This window comes from Coenobita brevimanus, chromosome 64 (genome assembly GCF_032717465.1).
Source record: "Coenobita brevimanus isolate Jiangsu-jjx chromosome 64, ASM3271746v2, whole genome shotgun sequence".
Lineage (NCBI taxonomy): Eukaryota > Metazoa > Arthropoda > Malacostraca > Decapoda > Coenobitidae > Coenobita > Coenobita brevimanus.
This window is the reverse complement of record NC_137017.1, coordinates 16844934-16869784: the sequence shown is the minus strand read 5'-3', so window position 1 is coordinate 16869784 and position 24851 is coordinate 16844934. Positions and strand designations below refer to the sequence as shown.

Sequence of the window (24851 nt, the reverse complement as noted above, 5' to 3'; positions counted from 1 at the left end):
TTTGCCGACTTTGTTTTCTTCATCTTTCTTTTGGAAGTGGCATTTTCTTAGGCGTGGTGATTATAGTCTGATAAATTACGTTGTCTGGGTGGGAGGGAGGGGGGGGGGTGATGATTTAGTAGGATTTTGATTCATTCCTAAAACTGTCATCCCAGGTCAGCGGGATATAGAATGGCTGACCCCTTCCTTGCGGAGAGGTCCAGTCCTGCATTTTTCGGCGATGGTGATGATGTGTTGACTCTTAATATGAGACGCTCCATGAAAGCACACCCAAGTAAATAAAGATGCGGAACACCACCTGACATATAAAAGGATAAGTCAGTTGACATAAAGACAGACATAAAGGTTAGGCCTACTCGTATATGTATTTAAGTAACTGCATACAGGAAGTTATAGATAGAGTCAGTAAAGACATACTCGTTGGTACTGTATATTAAGACTGCAAATGGGTAGGAACGATAAACACACACCTAAAAAAAGATCCATTAAAACTGAAGCAACATATGTACCGTAAGAACACGGTAAAAAGACGTCCAATGCTCTCAAACTAAATAAGTAGCCAATTGTACCCTAAAACCGATGGTACGAAGACACAGGAAGAGCTTAATTTAGAGTCAAACAGATGTACAGCTCCCACAAATAGTTCGTTTCGAAAGTGCATGAAAACTTCCTGAAATCTTACAATAAAGTAACACTCAAACAGGTTGGAAGAAGTGGAATATCGCTTTATCTGATCAGACCCTCAGACGTGTAATGTTGACCACAGTTGCACATATAGACGTGAGTAAATTAAGACTGTAAGTAGGTATGTACAATAATACTGTCATACTAGTCTGCCGACAGAACGGTTAATAAGATAAACAAGTAGTGGAGGGACACACTCAAAGACATAGATATGTAAAAAAATATAAGTATACAAGCACTTTAATACTTACCAACTTGCCAAGAGTAGCTAATAAAGATAGGTTAAGTAGTGGAGGGACGTACACAGAGACGTAGGTACCTCCAGACAATAAGCAGGTAAGTACTTTAATACTGTACTGACTTACCAGTCTGCCAAGGGAGACGCTGGTGAGGTCGGGTCTGTTGAAGGATGCTCTGCGCTGGTACATCTCCGTCACATATCCGTGGTTGTCGAACTCCAGCCTGCGCACACACCACACATTAACACCTTCACTGCAGTGATTTCAGTTTAATTAGGCTACCACAGGACAACTTTCTTCAACTTGGCTCTATTCACCTTTTACTCTAATTTGGCCCCAAATTGATATCTCTCCATGATGGATGCTGAGCTGTACAGCTACAATAACACTAGAAGATGATGCCAGTCATTATGCAATGATAAGTAAAGGATGTACAGTTTTATCATTGTCTTTTTCTACCAATGACCCTTCCAGAGTAAGCTAAAAACAGACGAAACTAGAAAGCACTCACAGAGAGCATACCTCCGCCAATGCCGGATCCGGATCAGCCCTAAAATTTACTAAATTATTTCGTGGCCTACGGCCCAGCCTTCCAAAAAAAATCATTGAAATTCACTGAGAACTTATATTGTGCGGGATACATCGGATCCGAATCCGGATCAGCCCCAAAATTTAATCAATTCTTTCTTGGCCCATGTCCCACTTCTGCACAAAATATTGAAATTCACAGAGAACTTTTGGAGCTATCGTGTGGACAAACAAACAGACAAACATAGGTGAATACATAACCATCTCCATCTTCGTTGGCGGAGGTAAATATTGGCCAGGTTAAGGTGAAAAGAACATAGCAATGAAAGAGTTCATTAAGTCTAGATCTAACAACCCCCTAATTCGAGAGGTCTCCCCTAAGCTGCATAAAATCTAATGGAAACAACGAGAACAAAATTAAACTCTCTCTCTCTCTCTCTCTCTCTCTCTCTCTCTGCTCTAAACATTTTTTTTTTTTCCCTCTATCAACGAGCAGTTTTATTCTACCCAGGAGGGACCTATATTCGTGAAGGCGTTGACGAAGGGTGTGTCTAACCCCTCCAGTTGGAAATATCAATCTTAAACTGATCAAAATCGTCTGGAATTTAGAATAAATGAAAACTACGACCTTGGGCTGAAGAAGTTAAATGTCTTCACAAGAAATGGAATTTAATTTTTCTAAGTATAATTCTTTCATAGGAGTAACGATACCGGTACTTGTTAACTGTGCAGCAGTGACTCTATGTGGCAGGTGCGTGTAAAGAAGTAATAATAATAATCATCATCATCATCATCATCACCCCAATCTCTCTTTCTCTCCCTCTCTCTAAAGAAAAAAAAAATCTCCAAGTTTGTACAGTTACTCGTGGTTAAATCTGTGAGGCAGAGCCAAGACTGGAGGTCGGAATGTGTATGAATGTGTCGATAGTTCTCTCACTTTCCTAACATCATTCCTTGTATTCCGTCCTCTCTCAATCTCCTCTTCTTTTTCTTATTTCTTTGTCCTTTCGTTCTTCCACTTACCATATTTCTCTCTTATCAGCATCATTTGCATTCCGTTCTCTCTTCTTCCTGTCTCTTTTCTCTCTCTCTCTCTCTCCATTTTCTTTCATGGTTTCTGGATCCTACCTCATCCTATTCGTAGCTCGGAAAAAGGCCATGATGATGATGATGATGATGATGATGATGATTATGATGATGGAGCAGCACCGACGAACAGTCTCATATCAAGAATCAAAGCCAATTTCCAATGTAACATATAACGGACATCACACAAACTCTCGAGGCGCGGTATAACAGGCCAATGGAGCACTTTCATCATGGCATTTTACCGCCAGGTAACAACCTCCTGACGGTCTGTAATAGGTGACTGTAATACTCAGTACAGGGGGATTCGTGTAGTACGCAGTTCTATTCTCGTGTGTTGCGGGCACGGCGCAGTTATTGACCGCTTTATAGAGACTGCTTTTTTATGTCCATTAATTGCCTCACTCCAATCTTAGTTGGAAAAACAAGTCTGGATGATGATGATGATGATGATGATGATGATTGTTAATTTCCTGAAGCAGCCATAATCTCCGGCTCCTCACTCCATCAAACTGGGCCGTCCCCGCAACACACAAGCCTAAAGGGCGCTATATACGAACCACCCTGTTTGAAATTCACGTAATATTTATTTCGTAATTCACCGTAACAGATGCACATGATTATCCTCTCAGTTACCTGCACTACTACGTCTGAAAAATGACCTTCATATCTCTGACGACCCTGGTGATTAAAGTCTCGTAATTCCATGTGAAGGTAATTGAGTCATTAGGGTAGAATGGCTAATGGAGAAGGGGAGAAAAATACTGGGGGAAGAGGAGGGAAGGGAAGAATAGCGAGAAGGAAAGAAAGGGGAGGGGAAGGAAGGGAAGGGAAGGGGAGGGATGGAAAGGATGGGAAAGAGGACAACGATATGGAGAATAAGGAAGTGAAACAGTGGGTGAAGTGAACGAAAAATGAAAGAAACACAAGGGAAGGTGCAGAGGAAAACCAGTGGCATAATATATTGTTAACTGGTTCTTATGGAATTTATTAAATGGATGGATAGATCGGATATAAATGTAAATCTTTTCTATCTGAATAAGATAATTAGAACACAGCCGATCCCTTCCTCCTCTAACTCAAAAATTCCTGCCACTTCGAGACAGGTTATTTATGGAATGTATTAAAACTGTAATGACATGAGCTTCACAGGAATTATAGAATATATGTATGTAGGTATAAATATATATATATATATATATATATATATATATATATATATATATATATATATATATATATATATATATATATATATATATATATATATATATATATATATATATATTATTCCTGTGGCACCCCACGGGATGCATAGGGTCTCGATGAACTCTCTCCACCAATATTTGTCTCTTGCCACCTCCTTCAGGTCCCACCAACACTCCTCTCCTGCTTCTCTTTTCACTGTCCTCAACCAGGTTTCCCTCGGCCTACCTTTATCTCTTCTTCCACTAACAGTCCACTCTGGCACATCCTGTATTAAACTGCCTTCATTTCTGTATATGTGCCTCAGCCACTTCCAGCGAGACAGTCTCACATATTCATTAACTGGTTCCACTCTCGTAATATCCCTTACTCTTTCATTTCTAACTCTGTCTTGCCACTTTACCCCAAGAATCCATCTCAGTATTTTATTCTCAAATCCCAATACTTTCTAATCTGTTGCAATTGTACTGTACAATGACGCATCCCCATAAATTAAAATTGGTCTAATCATGGACCCGTAAATTTTCACTTTAGTATGTACCGAAAACATATTATTATTCCAAACAGATTTCAACATTCTAACAGCTCGCCAAGCTTGTCTACTGTAATCCTCTCCTCAATTTCATTGTTTAATGATCCATTAGATGATACAATCATTCCCAGATATTGAAAGTTTTCTACATTCTTCACCACATTATTCCTAATTACACAATCGATTTGGTTCTCCACGTTCATATTAATAATTTCAGTCTTTTCACAATTAATTACCAATCCCACTTTTTCTCCTTCCTCCACCAGACAATCAAGCACCCTCTGCATCTTGTAAATACTTCAGCAAATCAGTACAATATCATCAGCATAGTCCAAATCCATCAGCTTCATATTTTCTTTCCAGTTAATTCCTGCACCTGTTCTCCTTACAACCTTTCTCATAACATAATCCATAAGCAAAACAAACAGCAGTGGCGAAAGAACTCCTCCTTGAATCACTCCTGACCTAACTTATGGATCACTCAAAGAACCACCCACCATTACTTTACAAAATGTACCTTCATGAATATATATCTATATCTATCTATCTATCTATATCTATCTATCTATCTATCTATCTATATCTATCTATCTATCTATCTATATATATATATATATATATATATATATATATATATATATATACAGAGAGAGAGAGAGATGGTGGCGTGACATACTTGAAGGTGGTGCAGAAATTCATAGCCTCAGTCTCCTCCCTAACCACCTCTACGTTAAGCGTCAGGTTGTAGAAGTCCTTGGCGATCTGCAGCAGCTGGCCTGCAGGAGGAGGGGGGGGGCAGTGGGGAGGGGTGGTTGGAGAGTAGAGAAGGGGGGTGGTGTGATAGGGGGAAAGATGGGGGAATGACATGGTAGTGCATGGCATTGTGGTGAAGGAGTGATGGGGGATGGCAGAGGGAGGGGATACAGGGGAAATGAAGGAAGAGTAGTGGTGAGGGAGGATGGTGGTGAGGCAGGATGGTGGTGAGGCAGGGTGGTGGGAAGGAAGGATGGTGGGGAGACAGGATGGTGTGGGGGGCAGAATGGTGTAGGCGGCAGGATGATGGTATGGCAGGATGATGGGGAGGCAGGATGGTGGGTGGGGAGGCAGGATGGTGTGGGAGGCAGGATGGTGTGGGAGGCAGGATGATGGGGTGGCAGGATGGTGGGTGGGGAGGCAGGATGGTGTGGGAGGCAGGATGGTGTGGGAGGCAGGATGGTGTGGAAGGCAGGATGATGGGGTGGCAGGATGGTGTGGGAGGCAGGATGGTGTGGGAGGCAGGATGATGGGGTGGCAGGATGGTGGGTGGGGAGGCAGGATGGTGTGGGGGGCAGGATGGTGTGGGAGGCAGGATGGTGTGGGAGGCAGGATGATGGGGTGGCAGGATGGTGGGTGGGGAGGCAGGATGGTGTGGGAGGCAGGATGATGGGGTGGCAGAATGGTGGGTGGGGAGGCAGGATGGTGTGGGAGGCAGGATGGTGTGGGAGGCAGGATGGTGTGGAAGGCAGGATGATGGGGTGGCAGGATGGTGGGTGGGGAGGCAGGATGGTGTGGGAGGCAGGATGATGGGGAGGCAGGATGGTGGGTGGGGAGGCAGGATGTTGGGGAGGCAGGATGATGGGGAGGCAGGATGGTGTGGGAGGCAGGATGGTGTGGGAGGCAGGATGATGGGGTGGCAGGATGGGGGGTGGGGAGGCAGAATGGTGTGGGAGGAAGGATGGTGGGGAGGCAGGATGATGGGGTGGCAGGATGGTGTGGGAGGCAGGATGGTGGGGTGGCAGAATGGTGGGTGGGGTGGCAGGATGGTGTGGGAGGCAGGATGGTGGGGTGGCAGGATGGTGGGGAGGCAGGATAGTGGGGTGGCAGGATGGTGTGGGAGGCAGGATGGTGGGGTGGCAGGATGGTGTGGGAGGCAGGATGGTGGGGTGGCAGGATGGTGGAGCGACAGGATGGTGTGGGTGGCAGGATGGTGTGGGTGGCAGGATGGTGGGGTGGCAGGATGGTGGGGTGGCAGGATGGTGGGGTGGCAGGATGGTGTGGGAGGCAGGATGGTGGGGTGGCAGGATGGTGGGGTGGCAGGATGGTGGGGTGGCAGGATGGTGGGGTGGCAGGATGGTGTGGGTGGCAGGATGGTGGGGTGGCAGGATGGTGTGGGTGGCAGGATGGTGGGGTGGCAGGATGGTGTGGGAGGCAGGATGGTGGGGTGGCAGGATGGTGTGGGTGGCAGGATGGTGTGGGAGGCAGGATGGTGGGGTGGCAGGATGGTGGGGGTGGCAGGATGGTGGGGTGGCAGGATGGTGGGGTGGCAGGATGGTGGGGTGGCAGGATGGTGGGGTGGCAGGATGGTGGGGTGGAAGGAGGGTGGGGTGGCATGATGGCGTGGGTGGCAGGATGGTGGGGTGGCAGGATGGTGTGGGTGGCAGGATGGTGGGGTGGCAGGATGGTGGGGTGGCAGGATGGTGGGGTGGCAGGATGGTGGGGTGGCAGGATGGTGGGGTGGCAGGATGGTGTGGGAGGCAGGATGGTGGGGTGGCAGGATGGTGGGGTGGCAGGATGGTGGGGTGGCAGGATGGTGGGGTGGCAGGATGGTGTGGGAGGCAGGATGGTGGGGTGGCAGGATGGTGTGGGTGGCAGGATGGTGGGGTGGCAGGATGGTGGGGTGGCAGGATGGTGGGGTGGCAGGATGGTGGGGTGGCAGGATGGTGTGGGTGGCAGGATGGTGGGGTGGCAGGTTGGTATGGGTGGCAGGATGGTGGGGTGGCAGGATGGTGGGGTGGCAGGATGGTGGGGTGGCAGGATGGTGTGGTGGCAGGATGGTGGGGTGGCAGGATGGTGTGAGAGGCAGGATGGTGGGGTGGCAGGATGGTGTGGGTGGCAGGATGGTGGGGTGGCAGGATGGTGTGGGAGGCAGGATGGTGGGGTGGCAGGATGGTGGGGTGGCAGGATGGTGTGGGTGGAAGGATGGTGGGGTGGCAGGATGGTGGGGTGGCAGGATGGTGGGGTGGCAGGATGGTGTGGGAGGCAGGATGGTGGGGTGGCAGGATGGTGGGGTGGCAGGATGGTGTGGGTGGCAGCATGGCGGGGTGGCAGGATGGTGTGGGTGACGGGATGGTGTGGGTGGCAGGATGGTGGGGTGGCAGGATGGTGGGGTGGCAGGATGGTGTGGGTGGCAGGATGGTGTGGGAGGCAGGATGGTGTGGGAAGGAGAGAGGCAAGAAAGAAATAACGTTAGTTCCTTGTACCATTTTGTGATTTCCAATTTCTGAAAAGCGGAAGGGAAAAGAAACGGAAAATGAGCAAGAAAACGAAGAGAGAGAGAGAGAGAGAGAGAGAGAGCAAAAAGCCAGGTGGAAATGACGGCACGGAAATAGTCTTTTTTCCCCGTGCAGTGTTTAATGGTATTAGATAGATAGATAGACAGATAGATAGGCAGATAGACCGATAGGTAGGCAGGTAGACTGTTAGATCGACAGACAGAAAAGTAAAGAGACAGATCCACTGACAGGCAGATAGATACAGCAACTGGTACATAGAAGGTAAACAAAACAATATTTATAGAAAACATGATAGATAAATTTTGACAGAAAGATAGACAGAAAAACTATTAGGCAGATGTATAGAATAATGGCCAGAGAGACAGGAAAGTAAATAGAGGACAATTACATGTAGCTATTATTGGTAATTAAACAGATAATCAAACATACACACATGCACACAGAGCCACATATACGAAGAGAGATGAAGAGGGGAGAAGAGAGAGAGAAAAAAAGATGAACATCAAGCGGAAAGAGGTACTAAGAGAATGAGGAATAAGTGGCTGAAAAACTAAGACATATTTTAATACACAATATATTATCAGTGTTTATGGATGACAAATTAGTGCATAAGAATCATCATCATTATCATCATCAACTCGACCTCTTTTTCCACCTGAGGATGAGGTGACGTGCTTAAGATAAATAATAAAAACACTACTGAGATGTCGAAATGAAACACAACGAAACACCAGGAAATGAGAAACGCATGATCTTTTACTGATGTTTTTTTTTATTGTGTGTGTGTGTGTGTGTGTGTGTGTGTGTGTGTGTGTGTGTGTGTGTGTGTGTGTGTGTGTGTGTGTGTGTGTGTGTGTGTGCGCGCGCGCGCGCCCTTACTTCCTTTCATCTGTGTACAAAAACTACTGTAGAGACTGGGTTAGTATTTGCCAAGGATCGTATCTCCTTCAATAAAAAGACGTACATCTTCTATTATTGCTTACTTCACACGATTTTACTCTGCACAGGGGACACTTTTAGAGCTGGAAGGGTTATATACAGTCATTGATAGATGTCTTTCCTAGGCTGATTAAAACTGTCTGAAAACTGGAAGAATGAATCAATAATAAATATAATTAGATTCAACAATTTCCAGGATAAATAAATCTCCATAGCATTTAAGTATTTTCAGATTTCATGCTGCCTTTTTTAATTTTTACATTAATATTCACTTCAGGTTGGAATTAAAAATTTTGGTAGCTGGTAGGATGAAAATAATAAATAAATAAATAAATAAGTAAAAAAAAATAAATAAATAAGCAGCCTTACATATAATTTCATCTAGAAAAAGTTCGTAAATATGGAAATTGTTTGTGAGGACCAGCCCTTAATTACCATGCCAGCTCAAAGTCTCTCTCTCTCTCTCTCTCTCTCTCTCTCTCTCTCTCTTCAGGTTACTCTTTTCCAGCATTGTGGAACTTACGTCATACAGGAATAAAGGGGGAGATGAAGAGAGATAACAAGGCAGACACAGTGAAGTAACAGGACAGATACACCAGACTAACGAGACAGATATACCAGACTAACGAGACAGATATACCAGACTAACGGGACAGATACACCAGACTAACGTAAGATATACCAGACTAACGGGACAGATACACCAGACTAACGGGACAGATATACCAGACTAACGGAACAGATATACCAGACTAACGGAACAGATATACCAAACTAACGGAACAGATATACCAAACTAACGGAACAGATATACCAAACTAACGGAACAGATATACCAAACTAACGGAACAGATATACCAGACTAACGGAACAGATATACCAGACTAACGGGACAGATATACCAGAGTAACGGGACAGATACACCAGACTAACGTAAGATATACCAGATTAACAGGACAGATACACCAGACTAACGAGACAGATACACCAGACTAACGAGACAGATACACCAGACTAACGAGACATACACCAGACTAACGAGACAGATACACCAGACTAACGAGACATACACCAGACTAACGAGACATACACCAGACTAACGAGACATACACCAGACTAACGAGACAGATACACCAGACTAACGAGACATACACCAGACTGAGACATACACCAGACTAACGGGATAGATACACCAGACAAACGGGACAGATACACCAGACTAACGTAAGATATACCAGACTAACGGGAGACACCAGACTAACGAAACAGACACAGAAGACTAACGGGACAGATATACCAAACTAACGTAAGTTATACCAGACTAACGGGACTGATACACCAGACTAACGGGACAGATATACCAGACTAACGGAACGGATACACCAGACGCACACACACACACACACACACACACACACACACACACACACACACACAGATGCAATAAGAGGTGCAGTGAGCCAGAGAGCCAGTTGGTATGAAGGGTGACCTACCTTCCTTTCTCTCAAGGCTCCTCCACCTCTCCTCCAACTTCAAGATTCATTCGCCCCCTCAACGCTCTCTCTCTCTCTCTCTCTCTCTCTCTCTCTCTCTCTCTCTCTCTCTCTCTTCTGGAGAACGACAATCGATATTATTTTAACAAAGATCCCTTAGCGATGTTCGTAAATTATCTATGAATTTATCTATTGAGAGAGAGAGAGAGAGAGAGAGAGAGAGAGGATGAACTCAGCTGCCCAGTCACATATGTGAGCTCTTTTTCTCAATGGTTAGGTTTCAGGGATTGGATTGAAGGGAGAGAAAGCGAGAGAGAGAGAGACAGACAGACAGACAGACAGACAGACAGACAGAGACAGAGACAGAGAGAAAACCATTATTATTTCTTTTTACTACATCAACCAAAAGACGTTATATTCAGCCTTCTCTAACCCCCCCACTACTAGAGCGCTCTCCTAAGCTTAGTAAAATAGTCTAGCGAAAGCAGGAAGGAAATTCGAAAGACCTGAATCATAGAACTGCTTTTGAGACGGCACAGGAGGCTTCGTAACTCCTTTTTCCTAGTGATTTATTTTGTATTTTGCGCCACAGCATTTTCTGGTGTGTTAATTTTATCGTTTAATATCGACATAGTTATAACCAATACCATACAAGAAGAGGATTTTTCAGCTTAATTTGTTGAATGAATCGCTAAAGAATTTAAGCTACGATAATTCTTAAATCACTTAGCTTTGTACTCTCGACGGTTATGGAAGCTCCCTAACATCTATTCCTTTGCGATTATTTTTTGAGGGATATGATAGGTTAATATCCTTTTATACGTTATGTAGAGTATGACGATATTGGAAGGATTTACTCAACAGTGGAGGACAGTCAGTAAGGCGTAAAGAAAAAATAAATCGCCTAGGAAATGTTGTTAGGGAGCTTCCTTAACCGATCAGAATGAGAGGCTTAGAATCTGTCCATAAGGCCGAGGTCTTGTTAGTGGACAAAATTGGAGATTGCTGGTGGATCCTGACTCGTTAGTTTTATTCCCAGTCCTTGCTCTTTACCCTCCTGGAGTCTGTAATTGCTGTTTCCCTTCTGGTCGTCTTATTTTCATTTTCCTTCCCGTCGTTTCGTCTTAATTTCATTTTCCATCTTATCTTTTCGTCTTATCTCCATTTTCTTCTTTTCTGTTCGTCTTATTATTATTCCCCTTCCCTTCTGTTCGTCTTGTTTTCTTATTTCTACGTCCCTTTGGTTTGCATCATTTTGTTATGTCTTCCCTTCTGTTCGTCAGCTTATTAAGCCCGCGTTCACGACGGCGTGAGAGGGATATTTTTTTTTTACCTCGCCACGTGTGTGTGTGTGTGTGTGTGTGTGTGTGTGTGTGTGTGTGTGTGTGTGTGTGTGTGTGTGTTTTCAAAACAACTCGGTTTTCATCTGACCAGAACTAACTTTGGTAGGAGGGATAAGGGTCTTTCCAGAGGTTAGCATATTGCTTTTGTGTATGTTACATATTCGTGTGAGGTCATATGGCAAGATCAACTTATGGATAAAGTGATTCAAGTATGAAGACAGTCAGTCAAAGGTCAAGGTCACAGGGCAAAGTTAAAGGTTCGACTCTATAACTAACGCAGCTTTGATCTGATATGGACAAAGCTTGGTGGAAGGATTGAATACCAGGCAATGATGAACAGATTCAGTTTTGTGAGCTGTGGTTCAAAGGTCGAGGACACAGGCAAAGATCAACTCTACCAATTTCGATCCACTTTGGACCAGATTTGGTAGAAGGATTGAAGATCTGGTCAGGATCAAGTAATTCGATTTTGAAAACAGTCGAATATCATGGCCGCAGGACATCAAATGCATGATCTTTAGACCAATTGTAGGACGGGGGTGTTGCACTCCCTGGGTACTCCTAATTTTTTTTATTAATGTTTCACTTCAGTTTGTCTGATTTTTCATATCGTTCCTTTCATTTGGTGATTCATATTAGCTTTTTATATTTTCATATTCTTATTTGTAAAACAGTTTTTCAACGTTCAGCCATTAACCTAGTTTTTCATGTTTTGTCTTCTTGTGGTCTTTATTTTCATTACCCTCTCGCTTTGTCTAGTCTCCAGTTTTTCTTATTTTTCTCTGTATCTGCTCCTTCATTTCTTTTTTCATTTCTCTAATTTTCCTTCCAGTTCTCCATTTGTCGTATTTTTCTGTCTTCATATTTTTCCTTTCCTACATAGTGCTTCTTTATTTGTTCTTTTATTTCATGATCTTATTTCATTTTTATTTTTCAACCCCGGTTCTTCTTCCCTCATATCGTCTCCTCGTTGATCTTTATTGCCTGTTTCCTCCATTTTCTTTTTCTCTCCTCTCTATTTTTGCTTTGCACATCGCTATCATTTTTATCTTGGTCTGATATTGACACTTCCCACCCTCTCCCCCTTTATCCTTTCGTTCATATTTGCCTTTTTTCAATTTCTCTCTTTTCCGTTATTTCCTCTTCGTATCTTCCTGCTTTTTCTGATTTTCCTTCCCTCCTTCTGCTTTCTTTTACCTTCTCTCTATCATTCTGTTTTCTTTTCCATTTTTCAGTACTTTATTTCCTCATCATGTTTACTTTTATCTCTTCCATCGCTTATCAGATTTCTTCCATTTTCCTTGTTCTTTCTTTATTCTTCACCTTCAGTCTCAATCTTCCAATTTTTCTTCTTGCTTTTGTCTATCTCTCTTTTCCCTTCCCATTTTTCCATCCCTCTCCTCTAACTCCTTTCTTGTTCTCTCCCCTTTCTTCCATTTTCCTTCTTTTATCTTCTTCACAACTTTGTTCTCATTTTTCTTCCAAATGCTGTTCTTTTCATTCTTCCTTCCCTTTCCATTTTTATGTCTCCTCTTTCTTCCTTCCTGCTTATTTCATTCATTCTCTTATCTTTCCCCTCTCTCTCTCCAATCGCCCTCTTTCTTCATTCCCTGTCCGTTCTCCTTCTTCCCTCCTGCTGTCCTCCTCCTTCTATTCTTCTTCTTTTTCTTCTTCCTCCCCTTCCTCCTGTCTTCAACCTCCTGTTTCCATCTCCCCCCCCCCTCATCTACCTCGACTCCATGTTCCCCGTACCATCTCTCAGGTAGGCACTTGTAGTCAGCGCTAATTCCCCAATTCCAGCCCCTCCTTCATCACCTTGGAAGGAACAGTTATTGCGGGCTCGCCGCCTTTGGCTCCATCTTCCTAGCATAAGGAAAAAAAAAAAAACTCCTGGACCCCGACCTTGCTCTCCCTTCCCCCTTCTCCCCTTTCCCCCTCCCCCTCCTCGCCATCCCCCTTTACCCCTCTTCCACCTCCCCTACTTCTTGCTTCCTCGACCTTCCACTTCCATCGGTCTTTATTCTCAGTCTTTTATTTTCTCGTCACCTGCTCCTTCCATTCTCACCTCTTTCTTCATTCTTACCTCTTTCTCAGCCCCTTCTCCTTCCCTTACCTCTTGCTTCGTCACCTCGTCCCTCTCCCTTACCTCTTGCGTTTTCATCCCATCCCTTTCCCTTCCCTATTGCTTCATCACATCTTCCCCTTCCCTTACCCATTGTTTTATCACGCCTCCCCTTCCCTTACCTCTTACTCCATCACCCCTTCCCCTTCCCATACCTCTTGCTTCATCATATCTTCCGCTCCGCTTACCTCTTCTTCATCCCTTCACCCTAAATTATTTCTAGATCCTCCACCCCTTTCCCTTCCCTAGCCCCTAGCATTCTCACCCCATCACCGCTCACCCCTCCACCTCCCTCATTTTTTAATCTCACAACAGATGAGAGACAAAACAGATGGATATAGTGTGCACTGAGATGCACATGACAAGGGTAGCACTCCTTTTAAACTGCACAGCCGACGGAAAGATCTCAAACGCACAGGCGTAATGAAATACGGTTCTGTGCGGCTCGTTCTGGCCTATGAAAGGGAGCCAAATATTTCGAAGGCTGAACCATTAAATGAAAAGATTTATGGCCTGTTTTGCTCAGAAGCCTGCTGAAAGTGCTCCAGCTTTTCTGCGCTTTTGGCACCCAAGTGTTAATAGAAAACAATATTACGATGTGATGATGATGATGACGATGATGATGATGATGATAATGTTGATGATGTTTCTTAAAGGTTTCAAAGAAGCTCTACTCTGTCTGTCCGTCTCTCTGATGATGATTCTCAAAGGTTTCAAGAAAGCTTCTCTCTCTCTCTCTCTAAGTCCTCTTTTCTCTTTCCTTCCTTTTCAAATATTCACCTCTCTCATATCTTTCCTCCTCTGTCAGTCTCCTGCTTCAAGCTATTTCCTTATTGCAGCCCTCAGAGCGATGAGATAATATAGTGTTTTTATAGACGTTCCACCACCTGTTCCTCCAGTTCCACCGCCACACACATGTCACAAACTATGCAAGTCGTACCTCTGTAACCAGGACATTCTAATTTAGATAACTTTACTCATATAATAGGATGTCAAGGCTATAAACATTGATTTCCAAGGCTGCAATTCTCCCACCCATGCTAAATCCCTATATGTTTCAGAGGTTGTGGACGCTGTATATAAAGACGCTGGTGACGAAGTGCAATGAGGAGGATGTAGAGTCCTGACATTGTCCTTTTCTGCCAATGAGCTACGTGAAATAATCTGGAAAACGACGAAAATCAGACCCAGGCTAAGGTGAAAAAATGATGGTGTCTGAGAAATACCGAGCTGGATTCCTGAACCGACACAGAGACTTTTGGGTAAGATATCGATTACATCAGCTTGTTCACATCTTACACATGAAATGGGGACCTGGATATGCGATTCAACAGTTGCATGTCGTAGTTTGGAGGGAGTTTTTTTTTTTTTTTTTTTTTTTTGGGGGGGGGGAGTTAGGGGTGCTTTCCTGTCATCTGTGTGTTATGATTGCATAAGGTGTCGCGAAGAGAGATGGAAGTCGCAAAACCATAGAGCCTATGGACGCTGTTTCAATAATCTTCAGAGCTGGTGGACGCTAATTATAAGTAACACTCACGGCTTGTCGACGCTATGTATAAGTAACCAGGGCACTTTTAAGGATGCAACATTTCACACAGAATAACAACACTCAGCCTTTTAATATTATGCTACTGGTTTGCCGCTTCATTCTTTTCTCCCTTTTCATTTCCTTTCACTCCTCCCTTCTCTCCTTCCTTTCCCTCCTCTCATTCTCTTCCCTCCTCTCCCTCCCTCCCCATCCTCTCCTTCACTTCTTTCCTTTCTTTCCTTTCCCTCCGGTCCTTCCCTTCCCTCTATCCCTCCCTTCCCTCCTCTCCTTCCCTTCTCTCCTGCTCCTTCTTTCCATCCTCTCCATTCTTTTCCCTCTCTTCCTTCTTTCATTTCCCTCCTCCCCCTCTTTCTCTTCTCTCCCCTCCAGCCTTTCATGTTGACGTACCTCTCTTTTCTTTCCTCCAGCTCTGAACCAGTAATTGCAGACTCTCCGTTTTCTCCCTCATTTTCCTCTCATATATCTGTTCTCTTCTCCCCCTTTCCTCCAGTGCCTTCCTCTCCTTTTAACTCTTATTCTTTTTTGCTTCTCTTTTCCGTTCCTTCCTATCCATCCGATTTTACTTCCTCCCCTTCATAAGGTCCTCCTCAGTTTCCATTTCCCCCCTCTATCCGTCCGTCCGTCCCACCCCCCTTCTCTCTCTCTCTCTCTATGACCCCAAAACCTACCTCCTCCTTCCGCATTCTGCTTCCCTTCTGCCCCTCCCCCTCCCTCTCCTACCTTTAGATATGCCATTTACTGATTGCTTGAAACAACTGATGAAAGCACGCCACCTGTTCACCTCCCTCTCCCGACCCTTTTTCCATCTCTCTATCCCTCCCCCCCCCCCGGTCTCCTCTTCCCTTCCTGTATCCCCATTCCCTCATCCATCCGGGTACCTCCCTCCCTCCTTTTTTAAACAGAATGGCTAGTCGGAAGGGTAGAGCTTTGGTCAAGACGATACACTGGATTAAACAGAAAACAGTGGTACAGTATAGTTGTATGGAGTAGGTTTATTTGTCTTCCATCCCTGTACCCCTGTCTTCTCTTCCATCCCTGTACCCCTGTCTTCTCTTCCATCCCTGTATCCCCCTCTTCTCCTCCAACCCTGTATCCCCCTCTTCTCCTCCAACCCTGTATTCCCCTCTTCTCTTCCATCCCTGTATCTCCCTCTTCTCTTCATCCCTGTTTTCCCCTATTCTCTTCCATCCCTGTATCCTCCTTTCACTTCCATCCCTGTATCCCCCTCTTCTTTTTCATCCCTGTATCTCCCTCTTCTATCCCTGCATCTCCCTGTCCCCTCTTACATCTCTGCATCTCCCTGTCCCCTCTTACATCCCTGTATCCCCCTTTCCCTATCTCTACATTCCCCTTTCCCTCCTCCATCCTTGTACCCCCCTTTCCCCTCTTCCATCCCTCTGTTCCCTCTCCTCTTAAGTCTATTCAGATCCATCTTACCCGGGCAGATATTTTGTTCCTTTTGTAACATGTTCCTACGAGCTGGGGCGAAGCGCTCGCAAGTCTCTCGTCAAGCAGTGGCATTTTCTTACATATGAGCGGCCCAACCCGGCCAGGCCCAACTTAGCCTGACCGTAACGCTTTTGAGAAGCTTATATCTCAGCAACCACAGGTCTGATCACTGCGTGGTTTGCACTATATGATAGCTCCATTTATTAAACTTTTGTTTTTTACATGTTTCGTCACACCCCGGCGGTGCACGTGGGACGTGACACGCGTCAAGTACAGCATGTCAAAAATCTTCCAAACCGGGCCACAGGCCAGAAAGTTTGTCGTAAAGTCATGAAACTTGGTAGGTAGATAGCCATCAATATACTCTAGGCATCCTCAGGGTGTAAGGCGACACTTCAATGCTGTCGGATTTAAATGGCCTTGCTCGTACCTCGCCGACAATGGCTTTTACTGGTATTACCTCGTAAGACAATAAATAGTACCGCTCTACTGTACATTCATTCTATAGCACGTCTTCACGACCAGGTTCATATTTTGGTTTTAATCTGTTGCCATAACTCAGCATTCAGGATGGACAGATGGCAATTTTAGGTCACGTTAAAATGGACCGAGTATAAGTTCTTTCAGGCTGGGTTGGGCTGAGTCGGAGTTACTGTGAAGTATATATTGACTACATTATGATTACCGTACTGACTCTGACTTTGGTGACGATGCAGGCATGCTAGTGGAATCAGTGGAGACACTCCTGAGCGCTCTAGAGGCAGTTTAAGAGAGACGAAGCCCCATAAGGATTGGATCTCCTGGATCAAGTACAGATCCGGGGATCTGGTAACTTGTTGGATGAGGCGGTACAGCCTTTTAGGCAGGTAGTGATGACATCAATGTCTTGGGGAAATTTATTTATCTAATTAGTATAATTCATAACAAAGGAGGGTAACTGATAAGATTTCTCATCGCAGTGATATGGTTTTTGATGTGAGGGATTCAGTCACTTCAAGCATTTACACTATCTGTTAAAAAAAAACGGAGATTCCCATCTTCAGGATGTTGGTGCTCAATGTTCTACTTTGTAGCTGTGAGACACGGACAGTAAACTGTACTTGCAAGCTGTGAATTAATGTGAATTAATTCCTTTGACGATATGTGCCTTCGCAGTACCATGAGGTATTGCTAGTTACTGGAAGGGTTATGAACAATATCTCCATGACGATGAATAGAGGCCTATTATCTGCATAATACGGGAACACCAACTTTGGCTATGGCTGTGTGGATGAGTGGTAGTCTCCTGTGGCTGATTATGCTCATGAAGTGGTATCTGAAAGAGACAACCCGGCATGGGGAGAAACAAGGGGAAGGCCACAAAACTCATGGCAGGAGGAAGTCGGTAGTTTTTGTCAGGAGTTACCTGGGATGGGAGGTTGCTGTCTGGAGGCTTGTACGGAAGAGCCCCATGGGTGCAGTTGGAAACTCTTTGAGGCTACAAACCGTCACGCCATATGGCCCGAGTGAATATGTGAATGAGGTCACGTTAGGTCAGGTTACTCACATCGATTCAGATCACAATTCGCTTCAAGTCACACCGATGGAGTTGTATGACAAACATCAGCCCGAAAGGTGCGTAGTTTTTGAGGTATTACAGCTCAGGCCTTTTCAAACTTTTTGTCTTTCAAGTCCCTTCACTCCAGACAGATGCATTAGGTCAGCAAAGATCGATTCAGGTTATGATTATGAATGTGTGTGCCAAAAAAGCCCTATAACGTATAATGATATTCGAGATATGATTTCTGAAAAAGAGAAACCTTTCGTAAAATCCAGTGTGACCTCCATTATAACTGAGGTGAGCACGACATATGGTTAATCACGTTCTGTCGGGTCAGTGGATGCTGAGAAACTGAATGTCATTAAGGGAACAAAGAGTGGGTGGGATGGGCAGGGATGAGTGGGTGGGATGGTGGTGAATGATGGGGCACAGCACAATGAATACTGCATGAGGCACGGTGTTGGTGGTGGGAAAGGGATTTCGCTTATAAATCCTCCATGGGGGAAGGTCAGAAAAAGTGTGGGGTGGTAGGAAAGAAGCGGTGGGTCATGCTGGGATGGAAGTGGGTGGTGGGGCAGGGAGGGAAAAGCACATCCAGTGAAGATGCGAACTGTAAGATGAATGGTTTAAGCTTAATGTGGTCTGAAAAAAAAAAAAAAAAAAAGCTTTCTACATGATAACACCAACAACAGCAGAACAACAACAATAACTACCAAAGCACGTGCCGCCCTCATACACTCGACCATCACAATGCATCAATACTAATTCATGTTTACAACAGTGGCATTCATTGCTTTAGCTTTTCCTGATTAGCCAATGTTTTCAATGTGCGCACGTAGTGAGGAGGGCGTCCTGTTTTCATCGGCATGTATGTGTGCTTCTGTCTGTCTGTATGTATGTCAACACCAAAGAGGTGACTGGAGGGTTCTGGATCACGTAATGCCACTGGGAGAAGCCGTCTGGCCGTCTACCCATAAATATACTTGATTACGGTAGCCTAGCCTTGGCTCCCAACACCTGAAAAGAGGTAATACAGGAGTCGCTCTTACCGTTCATATTTGCATCTCATGATAGGAACAACTTTAACGTATCATTCCAGCAAACGCCAAACGATTTTCCTCAGCTGAGACTGAGTTATAGGATCCTGAGAGCTAAGTCGCCGTTAACTCTCTCAAAGTCGGAACAACTCTAGTATTATATTCCCGCCATCCTCTGACGGTGTTAATTTCAACTGAGAGGGAGTCCTAGCACCAAGAGAGGGTTGGACCTAACCAACCCAGTCAAATTAGCCCCCTCCTCCTCCTCTCTCTCTCTCTCTCTCTCTAATCAGTTACGGTGCGGCAATAGTCACGTGCAGCAGTTCCAGTATTTACCTGCAGTCGATACCCGGGGATGGCAGTAATGGCCGTGCTCGTAACGCTGTCTCAATTGCACCTAATGCCCGCCGTAAGCAGAAACACTGCACTCGATTCTAGTCTTGAAACAAAAGTACATTTTTTTTCCAACATTACACTTTATTCCTTTTCCCCTTTGTGCAACATAACAATCTGCTTTTTAAGTCTTGGTGTAAAATAAATAGTTTTTAAAATTCAAAATAATAATAGTTCTGCCCTTAAAACAATACTATAAAGCCACTGTTTCCTTTCAGCACGTCAGTCGTCTTGAGCTTAAGGTAAAAGTGTGTGTGTGTGTGTGTGTGTGTGTGTGTGTGTGTGTGTGTGTGTGTGTGTACATAATACTCATTACAGCCAAAAGCAGTGACTGTCTTGACCTAGAAAGAAAACTACATCCAGTTTCTTCTAAAACAATTATCCTCTAAGTTTTATACCAAAACTCTTTTTAAACGCAGCACTTATCTATGCCTTGAAGCAAATCCAGATAGCCTATTTTCAGCTCAACAGTGATCTTAGTCGCGAAGCATAACTAGATTACCTTTTCCATTTTAACAATGCTCACGTCCGCACTGGGTTTAAAACTGATTATTTTTTCCAGCACAACACTCCTCTTTGACTTGAAGCAAATTTAGGTTATTATTTTTTCGTAACAACACCCTCGTCTTAGTTTTGAAGCACAAAGAGATTTTTTTTTTTTTTCCAGAACAGTACTTCTCTCAGTCTTGGAAGGACACGAGATCAATTTCTCTAAATTACTTTCGCCTTGCTTTGGGGGAATCTTCCAAACAGGAGGAGTTAGATGCAGCCTTCAGTAATTCCTTCACTGCTAAGGTGTTCATTATCATCAACACCCTGATCTTTTTTCCCACCAGCATGGTGAGGTAGGAACCAGAATGCAAGGAAAAAGAAAGCACGAAAGATGAACTAAGCAAAATCATCCTCAGTTAAATGGGTGAGACATTCATTCAATCATCATTTCAGCCCAAGGAATCTTTACTCTTGTCTTGATGCAATACATTATTCCTTTTCTTCCATCCCCTGTGCTCTCACCCAGGCTGCTTACCGAGCCTGTCTTCCCAAAAGTTATTCATTATCCCTAGAGTTATTTGTTCTTCCTTAGCCAGAGTCCACTATTCGCCAGTTATAAGTGATTCAGATTTATCAAAGAGATAATTTAACAAGAGTTACGGTTCGGGGTACCATGCGAGTTTGCCAAGACTGTGCTATAATTCATAAAACAAAAGAATTCGTTTCGTTGAGTTATGACTCGTGATCACAAATACGATTCTTTGTTAAGACTGTGATTTACAGAAGAGCTGCGTTTTATGGGAGTTAGGGCTTCGTGGTGTTATCCTGTGTGTTTAACCACTCCTGGTGCTGGAGAGGGACGCCTTCATGCAGTGACACCGATATAAACGAGTTGCATCACTGCCTGGTTATACAATCGTCGCTCAGCCACCTCCCTATCCCCCCGAAAGAAGGATGGTGAGCTGCAGCAGGAGTATAACTTGTCTACAGTTCACCGGGTAAATGTTCATATGAGCCAGGGACTGAAACAACCATAACTACTATTGCTCCTCTCTTATCCATTGACTTCTCTTTTTGTTTGTTTATTTTTGTTACTGCTAGTCAATTTCATTCAACTTAGGAAAAGTTTCTCGCACTGAAGTGGTTCAATTAAGGTCGTATCAAGATCCTTCAGCTTGAAAAATCTCTCCTAACCCATTCATAGGCGTCTGAAGGTAGCAAGAACAAAATAAATATTACATCACTGGAGTGAAGTTCAGGAAGTCCCTATCTTGTTCAGTAAATAATACGGAAGGAATAGCAGCTGCAACCACAGGCTCATTTGAACGTGAACTCGATGGACTGCAGGCCAAAGTTGTATCTTTTCTACAGTCCACCATTCTCCTTTGGGGCGATAGAGAGGGCAGTGAGTAAGGTCTGCATTTTCGGCAGCTCCATCGCCGGGTCATATCGGTGCCACCATACGAAGGCGTCCATCTCCTGCATTAAATAATATAGTAAGTAATAAAGACACCGTGCACATAGCTGTTTACATCGACCTTGCATTAAATTATGTATTTATAGATAATTGGTAAGGTGCGTGGCTGGCGAGAGATGGGTTTGAAGGGAGCGCAGCCGCCCAGTAAAGTGATTATTAAATTAGGTGTAAAATTTTGGAAGGCTGAAGTGCAATTACTCATAAAACGTATTCATGTGGATGTGTGAGTATGGGTTCATCCAATCCCTACCCTTTTTTGGAACACACACACACACACACACACACACACACACACACCGCTCGCTGGTCCAGTGGTAACGCTCTCGCTTGCCAACTGGTGGACGGGAGTTCGCGCCTCGCTCAGGTTACGAAAAGTTTCACTGACGAAGTGGGTGGTTACTGTCCCCCTCGAGCAAGGGGACGGGTGTGTGGGTGTGTTAAGGTCACAGCCTTGCCCTTAGATCGGACTATATGAGCTCTCAGCTCCCTTCCGGTAGGGTAAAAGCTGACGATCACGACCATCAAGTGATCCTGACCGACCCGGTGAATTACACACACACACACACACACACAAAGTCCTGCCGAGTGTGTTCATGTGCGCGTCATATCGATGAACAGTAAACAGACTCTCTATGTAGAAAAAGGTGGGTACTGGAATTACCCACATTCACACAGACGCCCATGAACTTCTCTGGTTGACAGTACATCTATGCTTAATCTATGGCTGACGCCACATCCAAGTACGTCATCCAATGTAACTGCAACAAAAGACACCTACGCAGACACAAACTGATTCACCTTTGGTTTATGACATTCTTCTCTTGGTAACAACAGATCATGTAACTCGCCAATGAAAAACTTCCCAAAGTCTGGAGACATTATATATATATATATATATATATATATATATATATATATATATATATATATATATATATATATATATATATATATATATATATATATATATATATATATATATATATGGGGCTCTGTGGTAGAGTGTGCGTCTCGCACGCTGGTGGAAGCGGGTTCGCCTCCGCCAAAGTCGTAAAAACTTTGGAAGGGGTTCACCGAGCCACTGACCGCTTTGGCGGACATAAGGGGTGCTGTGGTTGAACCAGTGTCGCATACTATACCTCATACTAATTAATCTGGCCAGGCATGTATGGCAACACTGTTCCAGCCGAGATTCTGATTGGCTGGAGGTGTTTGTTCGATTTCGTTGTTGCTTAAACCGATACTCTCTTTATTTTCAGATATGATACTGAGTTTGTCGACAATACAATCTCAAAAGCAATAAGAAATCCATTATATACTTTACAACAATGAAATTTGCGTAGGAACACAGAAATATGAGTCAACAAAGTGTTATAATAGTCCAAGTCAAGGTCAGCAATCGAACAATTCCTTTAAATCTCCGACACTCGATAATGTAACAGAAAATTAAGGAAACCTGCTCAATCTAAGCGCTGTTGTAATACACTTTTATATTTTAAGATCAGTCCGCATCCTTAAATCGTGCCACAACTCTGAATAATTAAAAATTCTAATGAAAAGACGAGTTGTGCGGGGAGGGGAGTTTGAAAAAATTGCGAAAATCAAAATAGGCTAAAGGAAAACTATTTCATTATATCTCCTATATTATCACAGTAAGGACTGATCTTAAAATTTAAATGTGTGTTACACCAACGCTTAGATTAAGCAGGTTTCCTTAATTTTCTGTTACATTATCGAGTGTCGGAGATTTAAAAGAATTGTTCGAATGCTGACCTTGACTTGGACTATTATAATACTTTGTTGACTCATATTTCTATCTTCCTACGCAAATTTCATTGTTGTTAAGTATATAACGGAGAGATATAGTATGCCTGCACCCAGTCGGCTTAAGGCGGGCCGATTACACTTGGTTCACAGACTACACAAACATCCAAAGCCACTCCAACATTACAATTACACTCATACGCACTTCTTACCCTACATACAGTCTTTACTAGACAGCCTAACCCACTAGGTAGAGATAAACTGGCTGTAAAGAGAGAGAGAGAGAGAGAGAGAGAGAGAGAGAGAGAGAGAGAGAGAGAGTTTAGAAAATAATAAAACATAACACCACAATCATGAAGGGTCATTGATATTTTCAGCTCTGCCAACCATACCACGGCAGCAGGCACCTTGACCATGCAGCCGCTACCTTGGGCGGGAACAGAAAAAAAATCCTTGGGAACCCGACTCTCTCAAGTGTGTGTAATACAACAAAACTACACCATAAAATAAAAACACCACTCCAGAAACTCTTCCTATCCAGCTCTCCCTTGATTATCTGAATTTGCGGCTGCTTGTGTGAGGTTTAACTTCTGATTGGTATAATGAGGAAAAAACAAAAAATCGACGCGAGAGCACGAGCCGCACAGAGAATATTCAGACCTTCCTGAGTTTCTGTGGGCCAATATTTCAGATTTTGCTGTTGGTTCTGTGGGGCAAATATCAGACTTTGCTGTTGTTTCCGTGGGGCAAATATCAGACTTTGCTGTTGTTTGTGTGGGGCAAATATCAGGCTTTGCTGTTGTTTCTTTGGGCAAATATCAGACTTTGCTGTTGTTTCTTTGGGCAAATATCAGACTTTGCTGTTGTTTTGTGGGGCAAATATCAGACTTTGCTGTTGTTTCTGTGGGGGATAAAACTTCTGTTTGGCTGAATATCGAGATGCAGTAGGGGTGGGGGAGGGGGAGGGGAGGGAAAGCACACGCTCCGCCCGGCCATTACCAGGACCCCACACAAAAGCTAGCTATGCAAATACCGCCATAAAACTCAGGTGACGGACGGCCTTAATCTCCTCTCCGGCCAGGTGACAAGTGGCCCACTCTTCCTTCTTCCCTTTCTTACCCCCCTCCTTTTCCTTATCCCTCTCGTTCTTCATCTTCTTCTTTATCCTCTCATCTTCTTCCCCCTGTCACTCCTCCTTCTCCTCCTTGTCCACTCTCCTTCTCCTCCTTGTCCACCCTCCTTCTCCTCCTTGTCCACCCTCCTCCTCCTTGTCCACCCTCTTCTCCTCCTTGTCCACTCTCCTTCTCCTCCTTGTCCACTCTCCTTCTCCCCCTTGTCCACTCTCCTTCTTCTCCTTATCTACTCTCCTTCTCCTCCTTGTCCACCCTCCTTCTCCTCCTTGTCCACCCTCCTTCTCCTCCTTGTCCACCCTCCTTCTCCTCCTTGTCCACCCTCCTTCTCCTCCTTGTCCACTCTCCTTCTCCTCCTTGTCCACCCTCCTTCTCCTCCTTGTCCACTCTCCTTCTCCTCCTTGTCCACTCTCCTTCTCCTCCTTGTCCACTCTCCTTCTCCTCCTTGTCCACTCTCCTTCTCCTCCTTGTCCACTCTCCTTCTCCTCCTTGTCCACTCTCCTTCTCCTCCTTGTCCACTCTCCTTCTCCTCCTTGTCCACTCCGCTGCTCCTTCTTGTTCATTCCTCTTCTCCTT

At 44.4% G+C, this 24851-nt stretch overlaps 1 protein-coding gene across 1 annotated transcript in view; it reads right to left on the bottom strand.

Annotated features, from left to right (window-relative positions):
* Window positions 1–241: 241 nt before the first annotated feature.
* LOC145404692 (soluble guanylate cyclase 89Db-like) overlaps window positions 242–24851 on the bottom strand; it is a 151055-nt gene continuing 126445 nt past the window's right edge. Inside the window, exons 5-8 of the mRNA XM_080276243.1 lie at window positions 23806–23982; window positions 4952–5051; window positions 1050–1146; window positions 242–298 (exon numbers count right to left, since the gene is read on the bottom strand). Of these exons, the coding sequence (XP_080132369.1) occupies window positions 242–298; window positions 1050–1146; window positions 4952–5051; window positions 23806–23982 (431 nt within the window). The remainder of the gene's footprint in view (window positions 299–1049; window positions 1147–4951; window positions 5052–23805; window positions 23983–24851) is intronic.